The sequence below is a fragment of the Enhydra lutris genome, unplaced genomic scaffold, assembly GCF_002288905.1.
Source record: "Enhydra lutris kenyoni isolate GAN:26980312 unplaced genomic scaffold, ASM228890v2 scaffoldscaffold18, whole genome shotgun sequence".
Lineage (NCBI taxonomy): Eukaryota > Metazoa > Chordata > Mammalia > Carnivora > Mustelidae > Enhydra > Enhydra lutris.
This window is the reverse complement of record NW_019154102.1, coordinates 12,080,217-12,107,692: the sequence shown is the minus strand read 5'-3', so window position 1 is coordinate 12,107,692 and position 27,476 is coordinate 12,080,217. Positions and strand designations below refer to the sequence as shown.

At 45.2% G+C, this 27,476-nt stretch overlaps 1 protein-coding gene across 5 annotated transcripts in view; it reads left to right on the top strand.

The window, feature by feature from the left end:
* The first annotated feature begins 2,960 nt into the window (after positions 1-2,960).
* Positions 2,961-27,476, top strand: part of LOC111148006 (B-cell CLL/lymphoma 11A) — a 101,487-nt gene continuing 76,971 nt past the window's right edge. For 3 of the 5 annotated variants that reach the window (XM_022504340.1, XM_022504339.1, XM_022504337.1), the window contains exons 1-2: positions 3,397-3,638; positions 10,592-10,921. In XM_022504340.1, the coding sequence (XP_022360048.1) occupies positions 3,584-3,638; positions 10,592-10,921 (385 nt within the window). In that variant the 5' untranslated portion in view covers positions 3,397-3,583. Of the gene's footprint in view, positions 2,976-3,396; positions 3,639-10,591; positions 10,922-27,476 lie in introns of those variants that run through there. The other 2 variants (XM_022504338.1, XM_022504341.1) reach the window with 2 other exon arrangements.

Sequence of the window (27,476 nt, the reverse complement as noted above, 5' to 3'; positions counted from 1 at the left end):
AAATCAATAAAATGTTGCCAGTTATTTATTGGAAATAACAACAGATAGCGGCCCTGATAGGGTGCCGGTGTTAGAGAGCACACAATTGTGTAATGAATTGTAATTCAGAAGACTGTTAAATGTGAACCACAGAACCTTTCAGAGGTAATAAAGTCATTACTTTTTACACTACAGCCAACCCTGAAAAGCTTTATACACACCATTATATATAAATCATACATATATATTTCCACAACACACATTCACCCATTTATATACCTTCTCTATATATGGACTTTTATGGATGGATGGGGGAAATACTTAAATTTGAAAAACTCGGTTCCAAAAGAATCTGAATCACTATTGTTACCTGAAGAGGCTTTTATTTTATTTATTTATTTTTCAAAGACCTCCCAGTTGCACTTTATTCTTCTCTCTCCTCACCTTCCCTCCAACCATTCTTCTCCACACCGACCCCCTCCCGTGCAATGACACTCTTTTGGTTGCTCTGAAGCTAGTTTAAAAAGACAAAGAAGATGAAGAAGAAGAAGAAGAAGGAGAAGGAGAAGGAGAAGGAGAAGGAGAAGGAGAAGGAGAAGGAGAAGAAGAAGAAGAAGAAGAAGAAGAAGAAGAAGAAGAAGGAGAAAATGAAGCGGAGGAGGAGGTGTAGAAGGGGGAGGAGGAAGGGGAGGAGGAGGAAGGAGGAGGAGGAGAAAAGGAGGAGGACAGAAGGAGGAGGAGGAGGCAGGACAAGAAGAACAGGAAGAAGAAGAAAAAAGACAGTAGTGGGAGATGACCTGCTCTGAAGAACTCATGAAAAAGGGGAAATAGTGTAACGCACACATTACAGAGCTTTACTGCAAGTTAATCTTCCTGCTTCTTAAACAGGATTTGAGTGCCCACCCCCCAAAAAGCTGGAGAGAAACAATAACAACAAAACACATTTACGCAACCCAGTTCAGCACACATTTCTCCTAATGTTGAGCATCAAAACCTCTCTTCCTTCCTTAGTGGGGCCCGAAGCTTCGCGGAGCCAGGCAAGCCAGTCATTTTCTAACAGGTTTGAAACTTTACTAAGACAACACGAGAATAAACAGCCGCTCACCGGCGCGGCAGGGAGTGGGTGCGCGCTTGCAAGCCCGGGGCTTCATCTTAAGGCAATAAAGCCCCCAGCCAGGTGGGGAAACGACGGAAACGACGTCCCTAAGACTGAGGAGGGGGAGAGAAGACGCGAGGGGTTGTGGAGCCGCTTGGAGGAGAGGGAAGGAAGGCTCCTCGTTCTGCAGACACACACTCACACACGTCCACCTGCAGCTCGGAGTCTCGCGGACCGCAGCGACCCGCCTCCACCCTGCACCCTCCGCGCCTCCTTCAGACTTGAGTCCGTTTGCTTCTCCCCCTCCCCTGTCCTTCCTGATTTGGAATCGCAACGCGGTCTGGGTGGCTGCGGCGGCGGCGGCGGCGGCTGAGGCTACAGGGTGGCGCAGGCAGGCGGGGAGGCTGGGAGGCGGGAGACGCCGGGGGACTTTGCAGACACGTTTCTGAATAAACTTTCCAATCGCAGGGGGTGCTGTTGCTGTACATTTTACGTAAAACTGAAAGTATCCCACGCCAGAGTGAAGCCCGCTTTTTGACAGCGGCAGCGCGCGCGCGCGTGTCTCTCTCTCTCTCTCTCTCTCTCTGTGTGTGTGTGTGTGTGTGTGTGTGTGTGTGTGCGCGCGCGAGCGCGTGTGTGCATTAAAGAGACAGGAGTTTATTTCCAACAGGTCTTCTTTAATTTCCCGGGAACGTCTGTGGAAAGGCCGGAGGGGCCGGTAGGCTCCAGGGTTTGCGCCTTGGCTCTGGGCGCCGGAGCAGCGCGGCTTTGACCCAGGGCGGTCACCCCACCACCGTGGTCTCCCCAGCTGCTCCTGAGAGCCAGTCGCTCTCTCTTCATTCCCCATTTTCTTCCCCCGGGTAACAGCACAGGAATAGTTGTGCCCTGCCTGTAAGAAACATTTTTCTTTCCGTTCCTCTGTGCTTTAGCAGTTGCTTTTGAGTGGGAGGGAGTGTGTCCATCCCGGGGACCCGGCTCGAGGACCTCCCGCGGCGCCGGGAGCCCATTCCCAGGGACTGGAACTCTCGGGACTGCCGGTGCTTTGTCCTCTGGCCCGCAGCCCCTCCGTGAGGTGGACGCCTCGGCGCCTTCCTCGCCCCGGGCCGCGGCACTCCCCTCTGGGGGCTGGAACGTGTCCCCTAGTCTGGCTCCTCGTTCTTTATTCCTTGGTCTCTATCTTTGCGACCCTTGGAAGCTTCGAGTCCGTGCTCCCAGTTTCATTCAGACCCAAACGCTTGTCAGGGCGCTCAGATTCCCAGCTTCTTCCCCCCCGCCCCCGCTCGGCCTTGTGGGTGCCCTCCAGCTCTGGCCTGCGCCGCCTCCCTCGCCCTAGCCCCCTCTCTCCAGGCTGCCCCGGCACCTAGAGGCCCCGGAGCTGCCTTTCCGGGCCCGCAACCCTCCAAACTTGGGCTGGCCTCCGTTTTGCCGCGCGCTTCCTCCCGCCTCCCCTTGCCCGCTGCGGAGCAGTAACTTGGAGGCTCAGCTCTCAACTTCGGGTGATTTTTCTTTGCTATCCTCTCCTCAGGCAAAGTTTCCCGAGCGCAGCCTCCAGGCTCATGGCTTTCACTACCGCCCCGGGCGTCCGCACGCGGGGAGCGAGCGCGGCAGCCGCGCAGCGGTGAGGGGAAGTGGGTGTGCGCGCGGAGGAGGGTGTCCGGGAGCAACTCTACCTGGCTTCCCTCCGCCCGCGCTTCCCGGGACCCAGGCTGTAGACTAGCCGTACACTCAAGCCTTTTTTTTTTTTTTTTTTTTAAAGTAATCTTTCATTTTAGGGTCCGCGTCCGGGGCGGGGGGAGCAGGGCGCACGTCTCGCCTCCCCCACTCTGCTCCCCCCCCAACCCCGCCGCCCCTTTCTTCTCTCCCGGCCACGCTGCCGCCACCGCGCTAGCTGCGGCCACTGGTGAGCCCGAGGCCCCAGCGCCCCCTCCCCTCCGCCCGCCCCTCCCCCGGGGGCCGCGTCTGGCGTCTGCGGAGCCCCCCGCCCCGCACCTCCCCCGCCCCGCACTGGCCATTGGCTTGTCCTGGTCTCTTTTTCATGTCCAGCCCCTGATGTGTGTCCATTGGTGTGAGCTTCCCCTTCCCTCCTCCCCTTCTCTCCTGCTCGCCCTGCCCATGTTTTGTGTGTCTCTGTCCATCCAGACTCCTGACGTTCAAGTTCGCAGGGACGTCACGTCCGCACTTGAACTTGCAGCTCAGGGGGGCTTTTGCCATTTTTTTCATCTCTCTCTCTCTCTCTCTCTCTCCCTCTATCTCTCTCCTCTCTCTCTCTCTCTCTTTTTTTTTTTTTTTGCTTAAAAAAAAAAAAAAAGCCATGACGGCTCTCCCACAATTCATCTTCCCTGCGCCATCTTTGTATTATTTCTAATTTATTTTGGATGTCAAAAGGCACTGATGAAGATATTTTCTCTGGAGTCTCCTTCTTTCTAACCCGGCTCTCCCGATGTGAACCGAGCCGTAGTCCGCCCGCCGCCGCCGCCGCCGCCGCCGCCGCCCGCCCCGCAGCCCACCATGTCTCGCCGCAAGCAAGGCAAACCCCAGCACTTAAGCAAACGGGAATTCTCGCGTAAGTAACCCAATAATAGTAATAATAATTATTAATAATCACGAGAGCGCGCAGGACGAGAAGTAAGAGCGAGGGGGAGAGAGGGGTGTGTGCATGCATTTTTAAATTTTTTCACGAGATGAACCTCCGAGAGTCGGGATAAAAGAGCTTAAAGGGAGAAAAAACAAACAAACAAACAAACAAAAAACAAGCCTCCTCCTATCCCGAACCACAGCCGTACGTACACTTTTGGGATAGCACGCACCTTTTAATTTTTATTTAATTTACAAAAATTTGACTCCTCCTCTTTCATGCTTTCTACTGCTTTATTTCGCTTTTCGATAAGGAATGCAATGATTTCCCCTCCAATTTTGCAAAATAATGAACAATGCTATGGATGCGAACAACTCTCTTGCAAACCTAGAGGAGGGAGCTGAAGGGGAAAGGGGGGGTTGCTTGCACTCACCGAAGGAAGGAAAACGGGGCGGGAGGAGGGGGCCCAAGCCAAAAAAACAATTCCCTGGGAGAAAAGAGGTGAGACTGGCCCTCGGACAGCAGCGCGCTCACGGTCAAGTGTGCATCAGGAGGAAAGTAGTCATCTCCACAATAGTGAGAAAGTGGGATTGTGGGAGGGGGCCCCCCGGCGCTCTGGAGTCTGCTGAGTGTGGAGAGGGGCCGCGGCGGCCCGGATAGCTTGGCGACCGGGAAGGACGGGAGTCTCGGCCGGCGCTGCCGCCTTTTGTTCCGTCCCGAGGTGGGTGTTTGTCCCGCTGCCTTTTGTGCAGGCTCCTCGCGCTTGCCCTTCCGCGCCTCCGCCGCCGAAGTGCAGGAGCAAGGGCCCGGGGCGAGCGGGAGATGGAGGGAGGGCGCTCGAGCGGCCGCCGCCTGGGTTCCCGCTGCCCGCCCCTCCCCGCCGAACCTCAGTGGCGGCGAAAAGACGTGAAAAATAAGATAAAAATAAAAACAAAAATAAAACAAGGCAAGAGGATGTAAAATTTCTTGCCCCCAAACAGAAGCCAAACGCTCAGCCAGCCGTTTTCTGCGACGCTCTCCTCTTTGACTCCCCCACCCCCCCTGCAAAAATCTCAATCTCTATTAGAGTGGGGAAAATACAATTACCCCCTTCCCTAAAACCCCTTTAGTTGCAAACCTAGAGCGCCGTCGGCATGGAGAGGGAGCGAGGAACTCCCTCCTCTTACTATTTTTTGGAAGATTTTCAAAAAAAGTGGAAGTGGATTTTGATTGGGAAAAATCTCGTGTCTGAATGTTTACAAGCACCGCGTGTGCGGGAGCCTCCTGCCAACAAACAGACAGAGGACCGAGCGCGGCGCGGCAGCCCGGGAGCGGGCGGCGGCGGCGGCGGGGCCTCGCCCGGGCCTCGCCGGGCCTCGCCGCGCCCCCGCCCTGCTCGGGATCGCCCACCCCGCGCCAGCAATCGGCCAGCCCGCACAGCGGCAGGCCGAGCGGCGACTCCGCGCCAGCCGGGTCCACAGGCACTCTCGCCCCCAGCACAATGCCCAGACGTCCTCCCAGCCCACCAGACTGCGAAATCGGTTGGGGAGAAACTCAGCTTTGCGAAGCATTTTTATTTTTCAAAGCAACTGAAAAAACACTTCTGCTCCCCCTTCCCCCGCCCCCCGACGTTCTTGTCCGCAGCTCCGGACCGCAGGGAGGTCACCACGTGCTTTCCTTGCCCCGCTCCCACCGGGTCTGGCCACTACTAGCCCCGGCCTCCCGAGCTCTGCCTGGCCAGGTGTGTGTGGGGGTGGGGGGTGGAGGAGTGGGGGTTGGGGAGGTGGGCAGAGTAGTATGTGCGAGTGTGTTTTTGGGGAGTGCTGGATCTCCGTACTCCGTGCACCCCACCCTTCAGTTCCTGCCCTCTAACCCGGGCATTCTTGGTCAGGGGTGGTGGTGGTGGTGGTGGTGGCGGTGGTCCTTTTGAGCCTTTATGGGGGTGGTGGGTGGGTTACTGGGTCCTGGCTAACAGAGTGCGTCCGGAAAGGCGGGCGGTGGGCACTTAGGAAAGTTTGGCAGCCGGGGAAAGAAAGGCGTGAGAGGGCCCACATTCCTTCCCCTCCTCATTCGTGACCCTTATTTTAATTTTTGATGCGATTTAAAACCACTACCTATACGCAGTTTTGTATTTATTAAAGGGTTGGGGGGTGCGCATAAGGAGTTGAATTTTTCACTAGGCCCTGGAACTTGTCACACACTTTGGAAGCTCCCCCGCCCCGGCACGTTGCGGGGCCCTCCCTCTCCCCACCCCCGCGCATCCCTCCCTCGTCGCTCTCCCCCGCCCCCCAATCCCCCGGCCGCGCCGGATGCGGAGCAGACGCGGCGCGCGGCGGTGTGAAGTTACAGCCCGGCCAGGTACCGGCGGGAAGGAAGGGCAGTGTTCGCAGGACTCGGGAAAGCCGGGCCCTTCTTCGGAAGGATGCACTGGGGGCTCAAAGGACGAACTAAGGCGTGCAGTCCGGGCTGCTCCCCTGTCCCCCACCCACCCCGGGTCCATCTCGGAACACTCCAAGCTGGGTGGGTTTAGCCGGCCTCTCGCCTAGTCTCAGTGCGGTCTTTGGGTTAAAGGACTAGTATGGAGGGGGTGCGGGGGCCGCTTCTTTCTCATTTTCTGGGTGCGCAGAGGGGGCGGGAGCCATTCCGGTCTTCAAGACCCCCCCCCCTCCCCCCCAGTCCTCAGCTTCTTGGGCTGACTGAGCCATTCGGTCGCTAGGAGGCAGAACAAGATCAAGAAAGCTCAGCGAACTTGAACCTGTACCAGAGCCTCCCCCACTCCCTGCTCTGCGTTTCTCCGCCTGGGAGGGACGAGCTTTGCGAGGGTGGGGGTGGGGGAAACGGACGGTTAGGCAGAATTCCCTTTCTCCCCCCATCACCCCTTATGTCTTTGTTCTTCATTTTGACTTTAAAAATGCTTCTGGCCAGGGCTGCGGAGAAGCGCTGGGAGCGCGGCTGACAACCCAGTGCGCCGCGCGCTGAGTGGGGTGCAGTTTTCGCTTTGGGGGCAGGCATTTTTGGTAGGGGGGGGAAGGAGTATGCACTCTCAGCCTTCGAGGCAAGGCCAAAGGGCGGGCTCCAGCAAGTTTGCACTTAGTCTCCCGATTCACTTCTACCCCCACACCCTCGCGCAAAGCACGGACAACGGCGGCTACGGCGGGCTTTGCACAGCGGCTCTGCAGCCCGACACTTGGCTCCCCCGCCTCCTGCAGCTCTCGCCTCGGAGCCCGAAATTACAACAATAGTAATAGTTATCATCATAATGATGCGGGCTAGCAGCATCATTAATAATGAATAACCGCAGCCGCCGCCGCGCTGCGCACACTCGTGCCCGGAATTGCGGGAGAAACGCATTTGCAGAGATTCCCCCAAAGTAAAAAGTGTGAGCCTGGGGACACAGAATGAATTTCAGGGCCCGCGCTTGAGGTGTGTGTGTGGTGATACCGAGACTACACCAGGTTAACCGGCCGAGTTTCCCAAGCCTCACTTCCCATTTCTCCAACTGGCGGGGCCAGGGAACAGTGCTCACGCTGAGGCCGGGCGGGACCGCGGTGGACGCGGCAGTAGGGGCCCCTGGCTGCCGGTCGCCTCCGGCCTGGCCCGAGCCCCACGGACCGGCAGCCGCCGCTGCACGTGTTTACAGTGAGCGCTGCCGGAGACTGCAGCCACCAAGCTGCTTGCTTTGTGCCTCAGAGTCCCGACGCCCAACTTCACTTTCTGCAAAGCCCGCCCCCGCAGGGCCCCCTGCCCCGGGCCTGTCGCCCTAGCCTTCGCTTTTGTTTCTTTGCTTTTCCTCTCGGCATTTCAGACTAGGTTTGCTTCCTTACCCTGTTAAGACAATCAAAAGGAAGGACTTGGAAAGCAAACTTGAAGGCATACCTCCTTTTCCCCCTCCCATTCCCCCAGCAGCCCTCGTTTCTCTTGCTCCTTCCCTACATTTCTTCTAAAGCTTTTTTTTTTTTTCCCCCCTTCTTTAAATTTATTCCTTTACAACTGCACAGAGGAAGGAGATCTCAGTCAGCCGCTGGGGCATTGAGACGTTCCAGTCTGTTTTGCTGTTTCAACGCAGAAGCATTTTATTTTCCATTTCTTTCTCCTCTAGTAGAGAATTCGCAGCTAATTATTATGATTATTTGCCCACTCCCTTCCACTTCAATCCTGGACTCCCCGCTTTGTAGCGGGAGGTTTAGGCCGGAGCTTAGAAACGATGGTATTGTGGGGGCGAAGGAGGATGGAGTTGAATTGAGGGAGGGGGTAAAATGGCTGAGGTTAGGAATGTTTTTAGGGAAAGAGGAATTTGCATTAAAATACAGAGAAATTATCAGATGCCCAGAAAGGAAATGTTGATTACCACTGAGAAAAGATGTCAATGCAAATCAGTAGACTACACCAAGAGATTTGTATTTTCATATTTTCTTTGTGCCCCACTTCGACTCATTTTTAATAATATAGCAGCAATAATAAGAACACCTTTTGGTATTTCTCTGAACATTACTAGCCAAATGTTTTGCAAGAAGCCCGATGTTAGACATATTTCATACATTAGGATATAATTCTTGTTAATTAGCAATAATTTACGTTAAGAGCATAGAAAATGTTGAGGTTACAGGTTTTATATCTGTACATTTGATCATCTTGTTATTTTCAAGAACTTTGCCTCCTATAAAATTAATTAGGTGAAATGTGGAGGTGTAATCAGCAACCTCTGAATTACCACTTCATTTCCTGGTTTTGATTGTAAATCAGTTCAGTCACTACATTTAGAAGACTTTAACCAAGTCTGTTTGCACCGCATTACCTTTAACTATTTGATACCTAGGAGAATATTTCCTTTTGCTCCTAAATAATATTTCCACTTTCAGAAATATATCAGGCCTTGGATATTTAAAAAAAAAAAAAAAAGAATCTTAACAGTGGAGTTCAAAAAACGTTTTTTTTTTGCAAAGGTTCTACGTCGTACTAACTTTAATGAAGCAAAATATATTATCTCTGAATCTTTCTTTAATCTGTGAACCTCAGCACTTGTAATTAATGCTCAACAACAACAACAAAAGCCACATTTGTTGATGTGTACTTAAAAATCTTTAATTCAAATAGCAGGGATCTTGGAGATGATTTACCTATTCGGTTCCTCTCTTGGTCAAAATGAAAGCAAATGTAGGAGAAAAATGACATAGAAGCATAATGCAAAAGCACTTCCGTTTATCTCCTTTTATTTGAAAAGCGTGCATGTGTATTCTGTATTTATCTTTTGGTCAGTATATTGGGCAAAGAAACATAAGTGCTTACCTTGCTGTCTTTATTAGTGGGAATATAACCTTCATATTCCTGTGGTGACCTTATGTTAAATTAGTAGGAGTACCAGAGGCTAGAAATTATGACATGTCCTACTTGAGCACAGGTGCAGCTAGGCAGGGCTCTCTCAATATTATTTCACCCAGCACATCTGGGAGTTACTCCAGATCTTCCCCCTCAATATTCAGCCTGGGTAGGGTTGAAATAAATTTAACCTGAGTTCACTGGATTTTTGCACTTTATCAAAATCGGTTCCAATATTCTACACTCAAATTAAAATCTATTTTTTGATTCTCTGTGGCTTTAAGTTCATTAAATGTGAAATTGGCAGCTTGCTAAAGAAGGTCAGACTGATTAACTGTTTAAGACTTGTACATTTTCTGCTTCAGTTTTATTAACTGGCAGCATCCTGGATGTGTTTTTTATTTTGTAATTTTTTTTTTTTTTTTTTTTGGCTAGAGTAAGCATATAGTTTCAGGAGCAGAGACTTACCAACTCTCTTTTTCCCTTTGGAAGGTTAAAAAATGATAGAAGCTGTTCAAATGAGATGCTGGAGTATTTTGGTGCAAAGTTAAAAAAAAAAGGAAATAGGAATGAAAGACATATCTACCTTGTTATACTGTCCACTGGTGATTATGTGTGTAGAAATAGTCCCATAATGAAGCGTTTTGGAGCTCATTCAGAAAATTAGTCAACTTTGACAACATTAGGCGAAGTATTTCAAGTCTAAAGAAAGGACTTCTCAGCCTTGTTCTGAAATGTGGTGTTTGCTTGACCATTCTGATTTTTATGTGATGGAGGCCACCAAGTGCAAACATGTTTAGAATATTTTAGGCATTCCTTTCTTCCGAATGAAAAAATGACTAATTGGCTTATTTTCTTAAGTACTCAAAAGTATCCCATTTAGCTAATGTGTCTGAGAAGAATTGCCAGTGAATTTGGTATTTCTTTGATTTTGTGGTACTGCTGAGAGTGAGATCAGAAAGGTTTTTGGCAATATGAATTATGCTGTGTTATGATTATTATTTAGATCCGTTTCACAGGTGAATGCAGTCGTTTTCTTATTATGGCGGTGTACATGTGGAACATTTTCTGTGTGATATAGTAGCATTCTAATTTATGAAGTTATGTCTCTGTGTACTTTGGAGTATATACATTCACACACAAAGGGTACATGTATTTATCCACCTCCCCTTTTATTCTTTGGCACAATGGACAACTTAGTCTCTACGAAAAAAGAAACAAATTTGGTTTCAGTCCATGTTTTTACCAGTTTGGGGGGTAGTTATTATTTAAGCTTTCTTTATATTCCCTGCCTTAAGGATTTATTTAACAGTCAACATTGTTTCTAAACTCGCAAACCAGACACAGTTTATAGTGTGTGTGTGTGTGTGTGTGTGTGTGTGTGTGTGTGTCTTCTCAGGAGTTAGGCAAGTCAGAGAGTTTTCTTTAAGTATATGATGATTTGCCTCATTGATAAATTTGCTTTCTTGTTGATAACCTTCATATCCTTATATGTTTTAGGTGCTCATGTTTTCTGGGTATTATATGAAGGAGCCTAGAAACACTTTATATAATGTGGCGGGATGGGATGGGGTTGAGAATGTATTTCCCCTTTTTCTCTCTTCTCTGGCGCTCTAATAATTGTGCTTTTGTTTCTCCAACCACAGCCGAACCTCTTGAAGCCATTCTTACAGATGATGAACCAGACCACGGCCCTTTGGGAGCTCCAGAAGGGGACCATGACCTCCTCACGTGTGGGCAGTGCCAGATGAACTTCCCATTGGGGGACATTCTTATTTTTATCGAGCACAAACGGAAACAATGCAATGGCAGTCTCTGCTTAGAAAAAGCTGTGGATAAGCCACCTTCCCCTTCACCAATCGAGATGAAAAAAGCATCCAATCCCGTGGAGGTTGGCATCCAGGTCACGCCAGAGGATGACGATTGTTTATCAACGTCATCTAGAGGAATTTGCCCCAAACAGGAACACATAGCAGGTAAATGAGAAGCAAGGAGAAAAGCTGTTTGCATGTTTTCTTTTCATTTTCAGAGGTGCTATAGCCAAAGCACTAAGGAGTGGTGAAGTGCTTTCTGTATTTCTCCATGTGAACTGTCCATGACAGCCCTGTAATGTTAAAATAATCATTCCTATTGCTTCCATCCAGAACACAAAAAAATAAATATTTTCCACTTCACTGAGTCAGATGTAGGTGCTACACACACCTGATACCCTCTATCTGGGTCTACTGATGCTGAATTTCTCTTCCTTTTTTTCTCCCCTTCTCATTTTTAAGTGTTGAACCTTACTATGTCTGGCCCAGTTTCCACTGTCCATCTCCAGCAATGGTGACCAGTCGGAGGTGAAAGTGGCCACATAGACATTTGGTAGTTCGGCCGATGACCTCTTTGATTCAGAATACCTAGTCAGACCTCCCTAGGGGTACAGTTAGTTCTCAAGGCTTCCATGAAGTGGGGTGGGCTGGCAGGGCATTTCGGAGTGGGTAGAAGGAGTTAACTGAGCTTCAGGGCTAGCCTTGGATCCATATTGGCTGTCAGCCCATATGGGGCTGTAATTAAACACAGCCCCGTGGTGGGATGACACCGTGACCTTGACTTTAAGATGCCATTTTCGACTGGCCAGGCCAGAGTAGAGAGGGCAGTTGCTGAAGCGCACAGACATGCTTACTCGAAAAGTTTAAGGGCATGTTGGAAATTTCAAAAGGTTGGTTTGACAAGAACGGCTGCTCCCTGCATCCTGCCTCCTCAGCTAAATGATAAATGCTTCTCTGTGCTCTCTCTTGTCTCTGATGTGGTTTTGACAGATGTATCTTGATTTTGTTTGTGGTTTACACAACCACATGTCACCCTTACAAATGTCCAGTCCAGACTTCCCCTGTTTCTGCTATAACACAATGTAAAAATTCTCTTGGAAAAATACATACACATATTCAACAGCTCTCCTTCCTTCGGTTAATTTTAGCAGAGAGGTAGCTAGGTGTGTGGGTTTCTGAGCTGCTCACGGGGAAAAGGAATTAGCGGCTAACAGAGGGACTTAAATCCCTACTCTAAGTGATAAACAGCAACCCTATATAGTCACCCTTAAAACGTGTTTTTGTGAAACAACAGTGATTTAACACTCAAGACAGAGTGAATGCAGAGTATGTGGTGACAAAAATGCCAAGCCTGTTGGTGGATCCCTTTCTTCTGTTTCCCCCTGCCCCCTCCCGTAAAAGGCAGAAGGTTTGTTCAGTTTTAGGAAAGATAATGCATATAATCAATTGATTCACTGAAACTTGTCTTTCTGACCTAGTTTGACCACAGAGTTGAACTGTAGTAGGTCAGTGGTCCAGAGGGGATTAAATGTCATATTATTTCTCCTTTACCCCTCTGAATTTGATCATTAAAATCAAACGTGGCATTTTCTTTCTTTCTTTCTTCTTTTTCTTCTTCTTTTTTTAATGCTTCCTGTAATAACCCTCAGATACTTTTCGTTTAGTGAAATGAGAAATCTGTACCAGAGAAGCTGCATTTACAAAATATTTTTCTAGAATCCGCCACAGTTAGTTTATGTGACAGGTAGGTTAAGATTTCATACCCCCGCTCCCTGTTCACGCCCCCCACCCCCGCAAGTAGGAGATGGCAATGACCATTTCCATGTGCTGTCTTGTGACTGGAAGGAAAACGTAAGGCATGATTAATGAAGCAAGAGCAGGCGGAAGGGGATTTGTCGTCTTCGGAGATCCAAAGCCTTTCTAAATCACCAAATATGGAGTAACACTTGCGTGATGTAACATTGTATTTACATATCGAGCTGCTCGTTTAAAAGACAAAACACAGTGTCTGTCAAGCAGGAATTAAAACCACACTTCTTACTAAGGTCCCAAATAGGTTATTCACTCTCAGATTAACCAGCTCCAAAATTCTGTGCTTCTGTACTTAGAATAGGAATCTAAACGCTGGGGGAAAGGCACTATAGTGAAAGCTTTTTACTGTGATAGTTGTGAATCTACATAAGGAAAGAAAAGATATTTTCCTTAACTTCTGGTTGTCGTGAAGGTTTTTTTTTCTTTCTTAAAATCTAGTGCAATAGCAGAGCCTAGAGAAGCACCCCACCCTGCCAAAAACAAGAATGAAAACAAACACAAAAGAAAGAAAAAAGAAAGCAAATTTAAAATATGTTTTAGAGTGCTAATACTAAATGATTTCACTGAGATGAACAGCAGTGTAAGGTAGCTAAGATATTCAATGGGTGCACCGGCGCTGCAACCCAGGTGAGGTAAACCTTTCATGCACAAATAATTACAAAGCCTTGATTCCTTTCATTGTGTTTAATCACCTGTTCCCACCCTGGAACTGGCTGAACATAAATAGCGTGGTCACATCTCAAAGCGAGATGTCAGTAAGTAGAATCACAACTTCTCATAATTCACAGTAATGAATTAAGAGTTTCCTATGGTGAAATTAACATTCTACCATTGCACATAAATTAAGATGCCCTGGCCCTCAGGTGCCTCTGAAGGGAAGTATTGGAAGACGGCTGTGCACTATTACTAGCCCATTTCTCTCCAGCATGTCTTCCGAGTTCCAAGTCTGCTTTTCTTTTTATGGCAAGGAAGGAAACAATAAGAATAATCACTCAGTAGATATTTGAATTGTGTCACAAAAAAGAAAGGAGAAGCAGTGCTCCGTATTAGGAGAGAGATCTATTGATGAATCTCTAGAAGAATATGTTTGGCAACCACATAAAAGTAGTCATTTAAGAGCGCTGTGTAGGAAAGGCTTTATTAAAGTGATGTAAGTTGGATTTGAGCTCAGTGTGCTCTGTGCCATTTTATAGGCAGGAAGCAGGAATAAAACAGTGACAGATTTTTCTTAAGATAAATAACGCTTAGAATTTGGGGGCTTTCAAATAGGAGAATAAGGTAGAGTTCCTTAAATCCTTAGTAAAGTGATATGCATTTTGACTGGACACAGGCCTCTCCAAGATGAGTGTTTCTTTTAGAAGGGATGATTTTTACCTGGCTAATAGAAGGGGCTGGACTCTAGTACTTCTCCCCTGTACTTGCGTTAACACATCGCCATTAATCAGGTTGCTTTTTCATTTCATTCAAATATTCAAAATATTGTGTGACTGTGATCCATTGAGACCATTGCAATAGTATCCGTTTAACTGGAAATGAGCAGGTTATATTGTGGGGGGCCCAGTGCATATGTTTGTTGGTCAGATACTCACCATGAGGTATGAGCAGCCTGTGACTGGCAGTGAGGCCTTTTAATAGGGGTGTTGCTGTGTTTTCTAGTCTCCTATTTTATGATGGGGGAAATACTCATCAAAGAGTAGTGAATGGGAAACTGCTGTTCAGTTACAGAAAAGGCCAAAAATATAATCCCACAGTGTCAGATTTGAGGTTTTGGCTTATTATGCACAGAAATCTTCAAATTAGGATTGGGCTGTCATGAAGTTAGCTTTTTAAGAGAATGGGAGAAAATATGACCAGTGCTATAAATTGTAGTCAAGTCTACTGCCATTGATAAATATTATTTTTTTCTCCTTAAAATCATGAACATAGGCCTTTATATCAGGGTATTTCAAAATTATTTGTTTAGGCAATATACCTCATCACTGGATAAAAATATGTAAGACAGTTACTCTAATGGTGGGAGAAATACTAATTCAAAACAGAAATACAGCAGCATGTTACTTAAAGGTAAATCAAGTATAACATACTTACGCTTTTTAGAATCTAGCAAATCAACTTGCCTTTTCCTTTTGTACCCGTTCTAATTCTTTCCCCAGCTCAGACTGGATTTGGGGATGTATTTGTGTACCTCATGGTGTAATTGTAAATGAGACTATAAATTATAGTATCCTAGTATGACTACTTATTTTTAATTTCTCTTTATTCATGTGATTCTGAATAAAAACCACTGACTTCTGAAGTGAATTTTTAGCATGGTAGCTGAAAAAGCAAACAGCAAATAAAAAAACAAAAACAAAAAAACCCCCAATGTGCTGGTGAACATTTTACTTACCTTTTGAATCCAGAGAATAGAGAATATTGTTTCCTTATATATATCTGGGATTTTCACTGGGAGCCTGTGTTTGTGAGGCCACTACCCAAAGACTCATGTTCATGAGTCTGGGAGTCCTATATACAAGCTGTATTTGTAAATAAGACCGAGAAAGGTTGTGAACTGGCAGCTTGGATGTTTTGTCAAAGTACAATGTCAGAGAAACTCTCTCTAAGACAAATTGTAAATAGAACTGTCACAGTGATTGCATGATTGAGCCACAGAAGTGTCTTACAATTGTTGGCATTGTCAGAGGACTTTTGAAAGCTTAATTAAACACAGTGGCCCGCATGGCTGCTAAATTTGCTTCGGAAAGCCAAAAAGGAAAAAAAAAAATCTAAAATGTGGAAGATCCCAAAGGTCCCAAAGTTTTTCAGGCATTACCCTTTCGGTGACACAGAAAAGATGCATTGTGCATTTTTCTAGTTGTCTTTTATAAATAATAGTTTTGAGGATAGGGCCACGTGATATGAAGATCATCCTGTATGTGATGTAGAGATTGTGTTAGTTTTTCTGTCTCCTGCTGTTACAGACAGTTAATGTAAAAATGGCCTTTTATTGGAAACACAAATATGTATTCACTTCAAGAACAGGAGCAGAGGGGGAAAGTTTCCTTCCCATTCTCTGTGTTCATTCTGTGAAAGCTTAAAAAAACAGTACTGTAATTTCTTAAATCACCCCATTCCTTGCGTCTGCAAGTTGTGCCTTTTACTTTAAAGGATCTGAAATCTGTTTTTGCACACCTTTCTCCTTGTGAATGTGGCATTTAATTGTGGAGCTGCCCATGGGCTGGAAAATGCAACTGGGTGTAGAAACGGGCAGGCAATGTCAGGATAGCAAACCTTAAGCTCAGGGAAGAGGGGAGCTGGATGCATATTAATGGCACATTTTCGAGTCCTGGAAAATCATTAATTTCACACCGCAGCCTCAATGTAGTTTGGATAATGTGGGAGGACTAAATTGGAGTATATGACAAACGTGCAAATCCTAGGGAAGGATTTTTCAGAATTCCGTGATTTCTTAAGTGAAAGTATTTAAGGAGGGAGAATAGATGAATGGTGGCTGTGCACACTAGTCAGTAAGAAAGGAAGAAAAGTTTGGCTTTCCTTTGGGGAAAAACATGAAATAGAACCAAAGTAGCACAGCTAGGGAAGTGCACCGAGATTGCAGCATTCAATGTGAATTTAATGTACTTTGGTTGGTCTGTTCACACCCTTTACTGCACAAAGGAATCATTTCACAAAATTTACCCCAAGCCCAAGTCTGTTTTTACATACCGTAGTACTAGCTTCGTGCAATAAAAAGCACTTAGCATCCAACTGGACCCAGCTTGGCACCTCGCCACTTTTTTAGCAACAGATTTAATCACCAAGGATCTTTAGTACCTTTCTGCTTGTTCAGATTTCATTTGGGTCATGGTTATGTCAGCAGTGTTGTTATTACAAGGATTAAAAAAGAAAAAGATTTTAACTTAGTGCCCATTTTTAACACTGTCTCAAATCAAGCAGGTTTTTATTTTATGTGTCAATTTGGAGAACATTAATAAAGTTCATATGTTCAGACTATGTAATTTAACGGCTAATAACCAGTACTTTTATTTGCAATGACAAATAGAAAATTGGCCATTGTATCGCGCCCTCCTCTCTTCTTTCCTTCTACCCAGGTAAATAAGCATCCTTAAACTGCTTCTCCCCTTCACTTATAGGGTATAGAGGCTCTGGCCAATATCTGTAAATTTACCTTTGTAATTTGCCATGTAGTTTTTACAACAATGACCTAATTAATTTGAGCATGAACCATATTATTGCTACTAGAGTCATTTTCTGTCACAAACTTAATTTCCAGGAAATGTAACCTGACGAATAAGAATGCTTTAGCTCTCCACATGTGCTCCCAGAGACCAAAGGCGGGTTTAAAATAATAATAATAAAAAAAATGCCAGCATTATTAAAGCCAGTATGCTTGATGCCAAACTCAATTTGAAGCCAGTAAACATCAGACTGTATTTCTAATCAGTTTTAGAATGTAACGTATTCCATATTGGGTTCACTGGAATCTGTCTCTCTGCTTTTTACTGGCCAGCTGCACTCCCTATGCATTTTTAAAACATTTCAGCAAAGGCTTTTGCTGTTCTTAGCAGGGTTAGTAACTTGGGGTCTATTTCTGAGCTCATTCGTCATTCTGCGATGGCATTGAGTTAGGCTGGCAAGGGAAGGATTTGAAGCATGGGGGGTGGTGAGGTCACTTCTGACCCCAGCAGGGAATAGGTGAGCTTCATTTGCCTTTACAATAGGCGCACAGTTACTGCACCTTGGAGGAGCACTCAGGTGCCGCTCAGATGGGCGCATGTAAATGCCGTGTCAGATGCGGAGCCGGAATATTAATGCTCCTTCCACCACCGCACCGAAATAAAGCTGTACACAGCAAGCTTAATATGCAGCTAGTCTGGGGAATTGTGTAAACTTAGATAGCCCAGTGTGAGAGACAGCAATGTAAAAATGCTCGATATGCTACAGTTTCCATTCTTGTTCTCCTTTGATCTATAGCAAAATGAAAACATCATCCTTTCCTCCTCTTGGAGTTATCTCCCCAACTCTGCCACCTCCCAACCCACCACCAGAATTTTTTGCATGTGTGGTATGGAGAAATGCGACATAATTTGTTTCATATGGTTAATTACAGGCGTTTGAATATTTAAAATTTTAAATAGCCGCAGCTCCAGCTTTTCCTGTTAAAAGTATGTGATTTGAACAAAGGGAATACAGTGTAAATATTTGTGGTGATTTGCAACACCCCTTTCTCCCCATTAAACACACACACACACAGACACAGACAACACACACACACACACAGACACACACACATGCGTGCGCGCGCGCACACGTATGCGCGCACACACACACACACACGCACACACACACGCACACACAGACATTCGGTTCAGATCTACCGCTGACTTAAAGGACTTCTGTCCCTTCAGTTATACTTTTTTTTTCTTCTCTAACCAATTCTCAGCTGGAACTCCATTAAAACATTTCACCATTATTTTTGAGTCCACTGTTGCTTGAGATTTTAAAGAGGATTTTTTATAATGTGTTCATTTGACAGAATCAACAGCTGTCAGAACCAGTTGTGGTAAATCCACAAAACGTACAAAAGAAAATACACACGTTTCCTGAAACAAAACACTTGGAAAAAATAAGCAGCCAAGAACTGGCGAATGAGACGTTTACAGACAGGGAACCGGAGTGTTTCATCTCCGGGTTCACCCTGGAGACTGATGTGAGCGGATCTGATGCAACGCCCCTAGAAGGCTTACCTGACCAGGTGGCCGCTCTGGGACAAGGCCCCGTGCACGCAGGTTACCCAGGGTTGCAACTTGCTCCTTCTTCTGCCCTTTTTTTTTTTTTTTTTTCTTTTTGATCTCTCTGCAGAGATAAAATACCAAGTTCGTAGAGTGCTAAGCAACAAATTATATCCACTAAAGGTGAGATGATCAGATTTAAACTTCCTGTAAAAGAGGTGAGAAGGCGCCCAGCACACCCTTTCCAGATAGCGTTGGCGGCCTGTTTTGCCGAATGGAACCGGCCCAGCCAGGGAATTCCCAGGGGGACTGTGGAGCAGGCCTGTTGATGAAGGGGATACCTGGGGACCTTGGGTCACTCACAATGCGTTTGTGTTTGTATCTTCACTCTTGTGAGCATTGGCAATGAACAATTACACCTACAATTTGATCTGAGTTTTAGATACAGGTGAGTCCACTGATTAAAAACTCCCATTAAAATGAAGAATGGAATTATTGTGAAGCCTGTGAAGGTGCTTTCAAAAAGAACACAGGTGCTGTTGTGTCCCCTGCCCTCTGGTTTCAGTTTTCTTTTTGAATTTTCTGCAAAACACAAGGAAGTCTCATGCTAAGCATCAGGGCATTTAAATTCATATTCATCAGTTATTCACTTTCTTGGTATGTAATGATGCATAAAAAAATGCAAAAAAAATCACATCTGTTAATTTTTAGAGAAAAAAGGTGTAGCTTGGATTCTTACCTTAGATGGAGCGCAAGGCCCTACATGCCATGTTTGATCTTTTTATATTTTTAAATATGGAGTTTCTTTTTGGGTTAAAAAAAACAACAACAACAAAACAAAACTCTGAACCCCTTACTGACTCAGGGGTTACCATGACTTCACCATTCATTTACATTTAAGGAGCAGCTCGAAATGAACCATTTACTGCCTCTTTTAGCCCCTTCCTCCATAAGTCTTTGGGTTCACAGCTAAAACAATACGTTAACCAATGTTAAATCTTAAATCTCACGAGTTTCTCCTACTCCATTCTATCCTAAGATTAACACACACACACACACACACACACACACACACACACCCCACAACTATTCTTTTACATTTAAAAGTGAACATTGGCTGCTGAAGAATGATTTAAAGGCTGCGAAAATTTTTAATAATAAATCATAACCTTCTCATGTTATGTTTTTGTTATGTTAAGGGGAAAAAAATCAATAAGGAAAAATTTAATTCTGATAAAGATACTCTTGGATCTTTGAAAACAACTGCTGTCCTTTTAACTAAAACATTTGAGCAGCTTCAAAGACTATGTATTTCTTCTGATCTTGGAGCTGTGTGACTGGTAGCAAGAAAGAAAAAAAAATCTTATTCTACATACAAGTGGATTGCTTAACAAGTCTGCACAGACACGTACTTGTTTGTACAATAGAGATAAAAATTCCTGTATAAAAATAATTCAGCTGCTGACAGCAGGCATTGTTGTCGGACCTGTCTTTTGTGCTTGTCCCAGCTCTGGGCCCCCTCTCCCATCTATCTGCTTGGGACAGCTTGCTGCCTGCAGACTCTTGACCAGAAGTTAATTGCTATATATTAAATGTATAGGTATTGTATCTAAAGAGGAATATCTCAAGCCTTCCTGTATGCATTCCATTCTCTTTTCTGATGTGATTGTGGTGCTGCCAGCAAGGGGGTGGCAGGCAAACGCTCTAATAGGGAAAATGACTTGAAGGCAGGGGAAATTTGGCCTTCAGGTCCCATTTGCTCGGCAGTGTAGCATCAGTTTCTAAACTTTTGTTTTTAATCTAATTCTGATTTACTCTGTCACATCCCATATCAACCCTCATTGAACTCTACTCATGTAGAGTAACATTAGTGTCAAACGGAATTGGTCAGCACTGTGGACCTGTGGCTCATACAGATGGTTGTGAATGTGAGTTACATGCAGCTCTGCATCCAATTCTTTCTAATAAACATTAAAATGGGGCACATTTGTGAGCAGGGCCCAGGGATAAGAGAGTTAAGGGATCAGGGATAGTACCTGGGGTTTTTTGCCCCCTTCTCTCGTCTCCTCTTTCGCACTTGCTTGGCATACCTGCCTTTCAGGTAGGACGATCCATTCTGGGAAAATGTCTGAGGCTGGAGGAAGGGTAGGTGGGAGGGTTGGGGGAGGCCTGTGAGGGGTAAAGAATGGCAGAGAGAAGTTACTGGAGTATTTTCAGTGGGGGTTTGACACAATCACCCAGGCAGAGAGTCTTGGGTCCAGATGCGGAGCAGTAAGCACGGGCACGTGGTCCTTTCCGAGCTGTTATTCTCAGTCTGACTTGTACACTAGCCGAGATAGGACTTTCATCTGGGTTGGGTGTATGGGAATGGGGGAAGAGGAGGCATTCACTGGGAATTCTCTCACTAGAATTTCTTAAATATCATGAGGTTAGGGAGGTGTGAGTTAGCATTCGAGGTGTGAGATAAATTCTTCTCCATACTTGTCATTGGGAAGCATAAAAATTAAAATTCCCACTATGTAATAACTGGGGTGAGGGGTGGGAGGGTGGACACCACGACTTTCTGAATGTCAGCTGTTGTCTGTGTGACCTGTTCCTCTTGAATTACATGCTGCCAGTGTAGGATGGGGGGAACCCCCAGGAAGATAAATAGCCAACGACAGGATTTTCACTCCTCAGAAGTAAACCAGATCTCGCTCCTCTGCCTCATATCCTCTCCTTTCTTGTTCTTTTCCTTTTGGAAGCAGAAACTTCTAAAACGAATGCCACTCCAAGGCGATGAAAAAGCTGTTTTTATACCCCAGTGGATGTTTACACAGGAGACTCAACTTGAGGGGAAAAAGGCTTTTTGGGAGGGTGGTGGGACTCGTGTTAATCTGTTTTGTTGGAGGCCTGTGCAGTATATTGCCTATGCGCAACTCTGGGCTGTTTTTGATAAATTACCATGTTTAGAGATAGGTTTGGCTCTTAAGGGCTTAGTTTTATGAACAAAGTCCGTAATGATGTTTGCAGCCTCTGTTTGTCTCTTAGCCCCTTTGGCTTCACTAGAAGCTCAATGTTTAGTTTAAGCTCAGTCTGGAAGATATAACAATTTTGCATTAAAAAAATGAGGAAATCATAGGAAGAAAAACCCTTTGCTTTTTGGATGAATCTTACTGATAATTTGCTAAAGCTCATTTGAATTTTAAGCACTTCTTTAATCTTCAAAGGCTAAATTGCTTTATGAATATGCATGGTGTGGGCAGACTTCAGTTCATTACCTAGTTGTAAATTCTAATGACCATTAGGTCCTTCCAGTAATTGCGAATTGTTTTGCATTTTTGATTGGCCTATTAACATGTACATTCGGTGCACATCAGGCTGGCCTGTCAGCCTCCTGAAGGAGAAAAAAAAGGTGAAAATTGTTTATAGCACCAAGATTCTTAGATTTTCAATCTTGCAAAATTGATGATGTAAAAAAATTAAAGCAGTGTTTTTTCTTCTCAAGATTGAAAGTTCACCAAGAGATTTGACATATTTAATTTACATGATGACTTTGCACTCCTTCATTAATGCAATTTGCATATGAAGCTGTTGTTAATCACTTTTGATCATGTTTTGTGTATTAGCTGCCTCAGTGGCTCTCCTCCTCGGATGCCCCAGTAGAAAGGAGCAAAATGATGCATCTTCTTGCCAAGTTTCCTTTAGTGAATTGAGGAATTAGAAGTCTAACCTTGAGTAATTACATATGTTTTAGCCGTTTTCTTTTAATGTTAAGTACAGTTTGTGGAAGTGTTGGCTGGAAGTCGTTCTCATTTGGGGAGATGACTGTGAAATTCAAGTGTATGATTGAGGCACGTCCAGATCTGTGGGGAAATATGTGCTGCCTGTCCCTGTTTCCCCGCGAAAGTTGTCGGGCAGTTTCATTGTTAAGCAGTTTGATGTCAGGGAGACTTGAATTTTCCAGCGTATTAAGACATCAGGCTTCCTCTTTGGAAGAGAGATGGCTACAAAGTACAGACAGACCTTTGCAACAATGCTTTGGGTTTCTTCTTTCAGTATGTGCCTAGCACCCACACGTCTTGGTTTTGGGTTTGGCTGACTTCGTTACCTTTGAGCTCAAGAAAGTTTTCCTGTGGCCTCGTCGGCTTCTGCTCTCCGCGGCTCTGTGTCCTCCCCTAGTCACGAGAGTAAATCTTGGTCCCTGGGCTCCCGGGTGCCTCCTTCAAGGTGCACAAGTGCCCTGGTTGTGAAAACAAGGTGCTAACTAATGGTTTCCGATTTTTGAGAGCCTGTGATTTTGATATTTGCCCTTGCTGTTGAGTGGCCCGTGCTCTATTATTGATGCTCATCTTTGGTCTATGAGTTTATCACTGGTTAACAAGCAGAATCAGAACACAGAAACTGATATTCTGATTAAAAGGAATGTTTAATGAAAGAAAATAAATTGTGATGGAAAATGAACAGTGTGTAAGAAACATAACTACAATTTTAACCTCCAAGGGACCCTAACACTGCCCTACCATGACTTCCATCCATACCATGCTAAAAGCATGCTGCAGTTCAAAGTTGTTAATATTCAGCTGGGAAACAGTATCCAGAACACAAATAAATTATTAAGTGCATGAACTTTTTAGGCAGTAAGATGAACTGATGGGGTCCATCTGTGAGATCCAGGGGCTTTTTATTTGTGTGTGTCGAGCGATTCTGCCCTCTCCGACTTCACAGCCTTTGGTCTCCGGCCAACTGCATGCATAATTGATTCCACACGCGCTATCATTTTCTTGATGTAATTGCTTTACTAAGATATGATGAAATCTAATGGATAATTTGCTATTTGAAAATGGGCAAAAAAGTGTTCATACTTTTTATTGGGGGGAGGGCAACAGAGAAAGGGGTATTCAGATGACCAGCTATTTAAGAAAACACACCAAAACGAAAGAGGCAAAACTAACTCATGCGCTATGCTTCAATCACGTTGCTTGTGGGTAGGAAGGTCTTTGTGACATATGGAAGCCAGTGTGTAAATCTCTCTCTTTCTGTCTCATGTCACCCTCCTTCATTCCTTCTTTCTCTGTCTCTCCTCCAAACTTTACAAGAAAGGGATCCTAACAAGGTAAAAAGTAAACAATTTAGTCATCACAGGCCTTATTATTCAGTCTATCCAGGAGTTTTGCCATGTCGGTTTATTTAACTTCCAGGAATGTAAACACTGACACAGCCCTAGAAGCAGCCAGAAAGATTACAGTATTAGAGTTAAAAACCGTGAGCACGGAGTAGCTGTGCTTTATACTCAGCTATAATAACACTTTACATTGAAACATAATGGTAAGTCAAAACCGACTGGAAACTTCTGCTTATATGGAGTACAAATTTCATTCTAATAGATTGGCATAATCTAGTGTACCCAGAGTAGATTGTTATATAATGAAGAAACTGTATAAATGTCAAGTACACAAATAATTCTACGGGAAGTAAATGAAAAGTATTAGAATTTCTTAAATCACCATTAAATTTTGTTGGTGGGACAATCTCATTAGGTCCCTCAAAATCATATGTGGCTTTGCATAAGTCTTTTAAAAATGTATTTTGAGGGAATTTACGGATGTTGAAACATTGTTTTAATCCAAACCAGTTCATGCTTTAAATGTACCTTAAAAAAATTGTACTGTTTTTCAAAGTACTTAAAGGGAGTGGAGGGGCAGAAAGCATATAAAGTGAATCCATCTCACTGTGGCAAACTGTTTTTCAAGTAAAGTCATAATAATGAACAACACATGATCTGAAATTTGATCAGCAAACATGTACTTATGCCAAGGAATTTTCTTTCTTTCGTTCTTTCTTTCATTTTCTTAATTTTTTTCTTTCTTCCCTTCCTTCTTCCCTCCCTCCATTCCTTTTCCTTCCTTCCTTCCTTCTGCCATTCACATACCAAGGTTCTGTAAATCAGTAAAGTAGGGGGAGATCAAATCATAATACACAGAATGGCACAGCTAAGCTATCTTTTGGAAGAAGCATTAAATTCACCACCACTAACAACAACAACCACAAAAAAACCTTTTTACAAAACTGGAAATGACAGAATCGTTTTAAAAAGGAAAAAAAAAAAAAACCACCCCACCTTCTGATGCTCAAAACTTCAAACTATTAATAGACCACCAGTGAGATAGACTGTCTTTGTGCCTTGAAATGCAAAATGAGGGAAATAATTAGCAGAGGAACAAAATTCTCAAAATTTGAAGAACTTCTGTGATTACTGGGGGTACAGTGAAAAGAAAATGCAAATTTCTTCCTGATCTTAATTAGATTCGATTGTGCAGTGGGTGTGTTGGGTTTGGGGAGAAAGGCGGGGGTAGGGAGTTGGAGAGGCGGGGGTGGGGGTTGAGGCAAGGGGCTGTGCCATGTGGAGACAGGTTAACAGGGGTCTGGTGGTGTGGGGGGAGTGTAAGGGGGGAAGGTGGCTTCTGGTGCTGGTGCAGTAGAGGGTGATGAAGTGGGGTGAGATTCCTGAGCCCTTAATTTAGCTGGGCTCATTTCCCTTGGGTCTAGGGAATTTATTTGAGGGGAGGGGTGGGCACTGAAGTAAGAGCCAAGCTGCCTTAGGAAGGGGAAGCTGCCTGTGGGTTACTTTCCCTGACCACATGGGAAAGCTGTATGAGATGTTATGGGCTCTGCCTTGTGCTCTGTGGCCATCGCTCAGCCTCTCAAAGGGGAGTCTGCACAGAACCCCCAACACCAGAGCACCACCTCCCCGCCCCCCTCCAAACACAGTCTTTGGAGTTCAGTGGTGGTGGTTGGCCAGAGTCATGCCACAAAGTATGTGCAGCAAGTTTCACTGGCTGGATTTCCGTTTGCGTGAAATAATAAAAGCCCTGGCCAAGGCTTATGAATCTATTTTTGTTTCATTAATATTATTTATTATGTATTTTATTAATATTTTTAGGAGGGACTGTGCTCTCATTTGACCATTTGTAGTTATAATTAATACATTCCGTACTGGTTGTAAAAAGTGTATTTGCATTTAATTGCAAGTCAGGCTAAATTAATGGCTATGATTTAAAACAAAACTCACTTAAAATAATCTTGCAGGGAGCAAAAGAAGGGACATTCCTTGCATTAAATTTATTTTCTGGGTGTCTGTGGTGAGAGGGTTGAAAGGATTATGTGGGTCCAATGGGAATCGTGTGTTTGTGTCTGAGGGACATGGGGGCCACACAGGGAAAGGAGGAAAACCTGGGCTGTAGGATGGCTACCAGGGGCTCTGATCTTTTCTTTAATTTCTGAGGTTACCAGGAGGGGCTTAAGCAAAGTGGTCAAGTCCATCTGCTCCGGAGAAGGTGGTAAAGAAAAGAGGGAAGAAGCACAAAGGGAAAATTGTACATTGGGAGCGTTGCTCTCGCGGCCGTGGTGTAGCCAGACTGGTTTAGCAGACAGAATGATAGATTGTTTTGTCAAGGGTCCCAGGGTGTGCCCTGAACTTGAAGCACTTTGTTTATCTTGAATAGAAAGGGAAAAGCACAGACATAATCGATGTCTAGTTTTTAGGAGCTCGAAAGAGGTAGGAGAACAGAGAGGAGTCGGGGAGGTGGGGGAGGTGGGGGAGGTGGGGGAGGTGCAGGCCTTGGTTGTGGCTGTCCATTAACAGATGAACTTGGCCGAGGGCCAAGCTTTAGATGAGAGCATGTCAGGGCCCCAGTGCAGCCAAGCCTTTTCAGTGTTTTTGTTTTTTTTTCTTTTCTTCCTTTCTTTCTTTAAAAAAAAAAAAAAAAAAAAAAAAAAAAAACCTGCTGACTGTACATAAAATGCTCCCAGTCTTTTGGCAAAAGAAAAAAAAAAAAAAAAAAAAAAGACACACGGCTCAATTTTTTCCCCCCTCTGAACCAGTTGAGGCCAGTCTTTTGGCTACACGCACAGGTTCTATCATCTTTCCTGGCTTGCTATTGGGAAAAAAAGAGTTGTGATAACGCCAGTAACCCGAGGGCCCCGGACGGGAAGGGTTCGGCGTGTTCAGGAGAGCAGCGTGTGTGAGCGCGTGCGCTATGGCCTACGTGCGCCCAGCACGGGCGGGGTGGGGCCTGCGGGCCTGCGCGCAGGTAAGAAATGGGTGCCAACGCATTCTTCTTTTTTTAATGGCTGAAGTTAAACTCCCTGTTGGGAAAGACCTGTGAACTGGGCTGTTGGTGGCTGGGAAGGGTAATATACCAGCAAGGCCCAGGAAAGGCCCGGGGTGGGGAAGCAAGCACCCCGGTTGGAAGCCCAGCGTTTCCTCCTCGTGCAGGGCTGATGGCAAACCCATGTGTCTGGGCTTGTTTTATTCTCAATTATCTTATCTTCTTTGGTCTGTTTCTGTATTTTTTAGTTTATTCTGACAGTATGCATTCACTTATGAGTGTTGGCAAGCAAGAGTCATCAGCCCAATAACTTCCTGACATTTTTAGCTCTTTTAATGTGCAGTCTTTGCCCTCCTGCCACAAGTGGCGAGGTAATTGAATTTCCCTGTTACTGGCGGGAGGCATGTTCTGGTTCCCACCAGAGGAGCTTGCTGGCGCTAAAGCTGGGTTCATAGCATTCGACCTAGGGGACACTCGGGCTTCCAAGTGGTTTGGGGGCCTGTCCAGAACGCAGTTCACACAATAAAAGATTTTTTTTTTTCCATCATAGACTTGAAAAGGCACTATTGTGAACAGCCACATAAAATAGGATAAAATCACGCTTACTTCCCCAGGCTGAAGCCTCAGCAGGGGGGTAGACTTTTTCTCCTTATCTAGTAGCAAATAGAAACTGGGAAAATTTGGAGGCCTCTGGACTCATCCCACAGATAAACCAAAACACTCAGCCAAGCCCCTAGATGCTGTTTTCATTCACCTATGTGCTTTTGTGACCTGCGTGGTAACATGGGGAAGTGGGGCTGAAAGAGAGGGAAATAAGCCCTTAAAAATATGGTTATCTCCTTTCATTTCCTTTTCTCCCTCTTCTTCAGCTTCTGGGCGTACATGAAATAAAATGGTGAAGTGCTGCCATTTCTAATTGTGTGAACTTGGGCAGATTTCTCCATATCTCTGAGTTTCCGTTTCTTCATCTGTAACATGGGGGGAGTCATAGGACCCCCCCCCCCTCCATGGGGGACATCATTAGCATTGCATGAGAATGCTTGCCTGGTCTGGTTCGCGGTAAGCACTTGAGGAAAGCCAGTTATT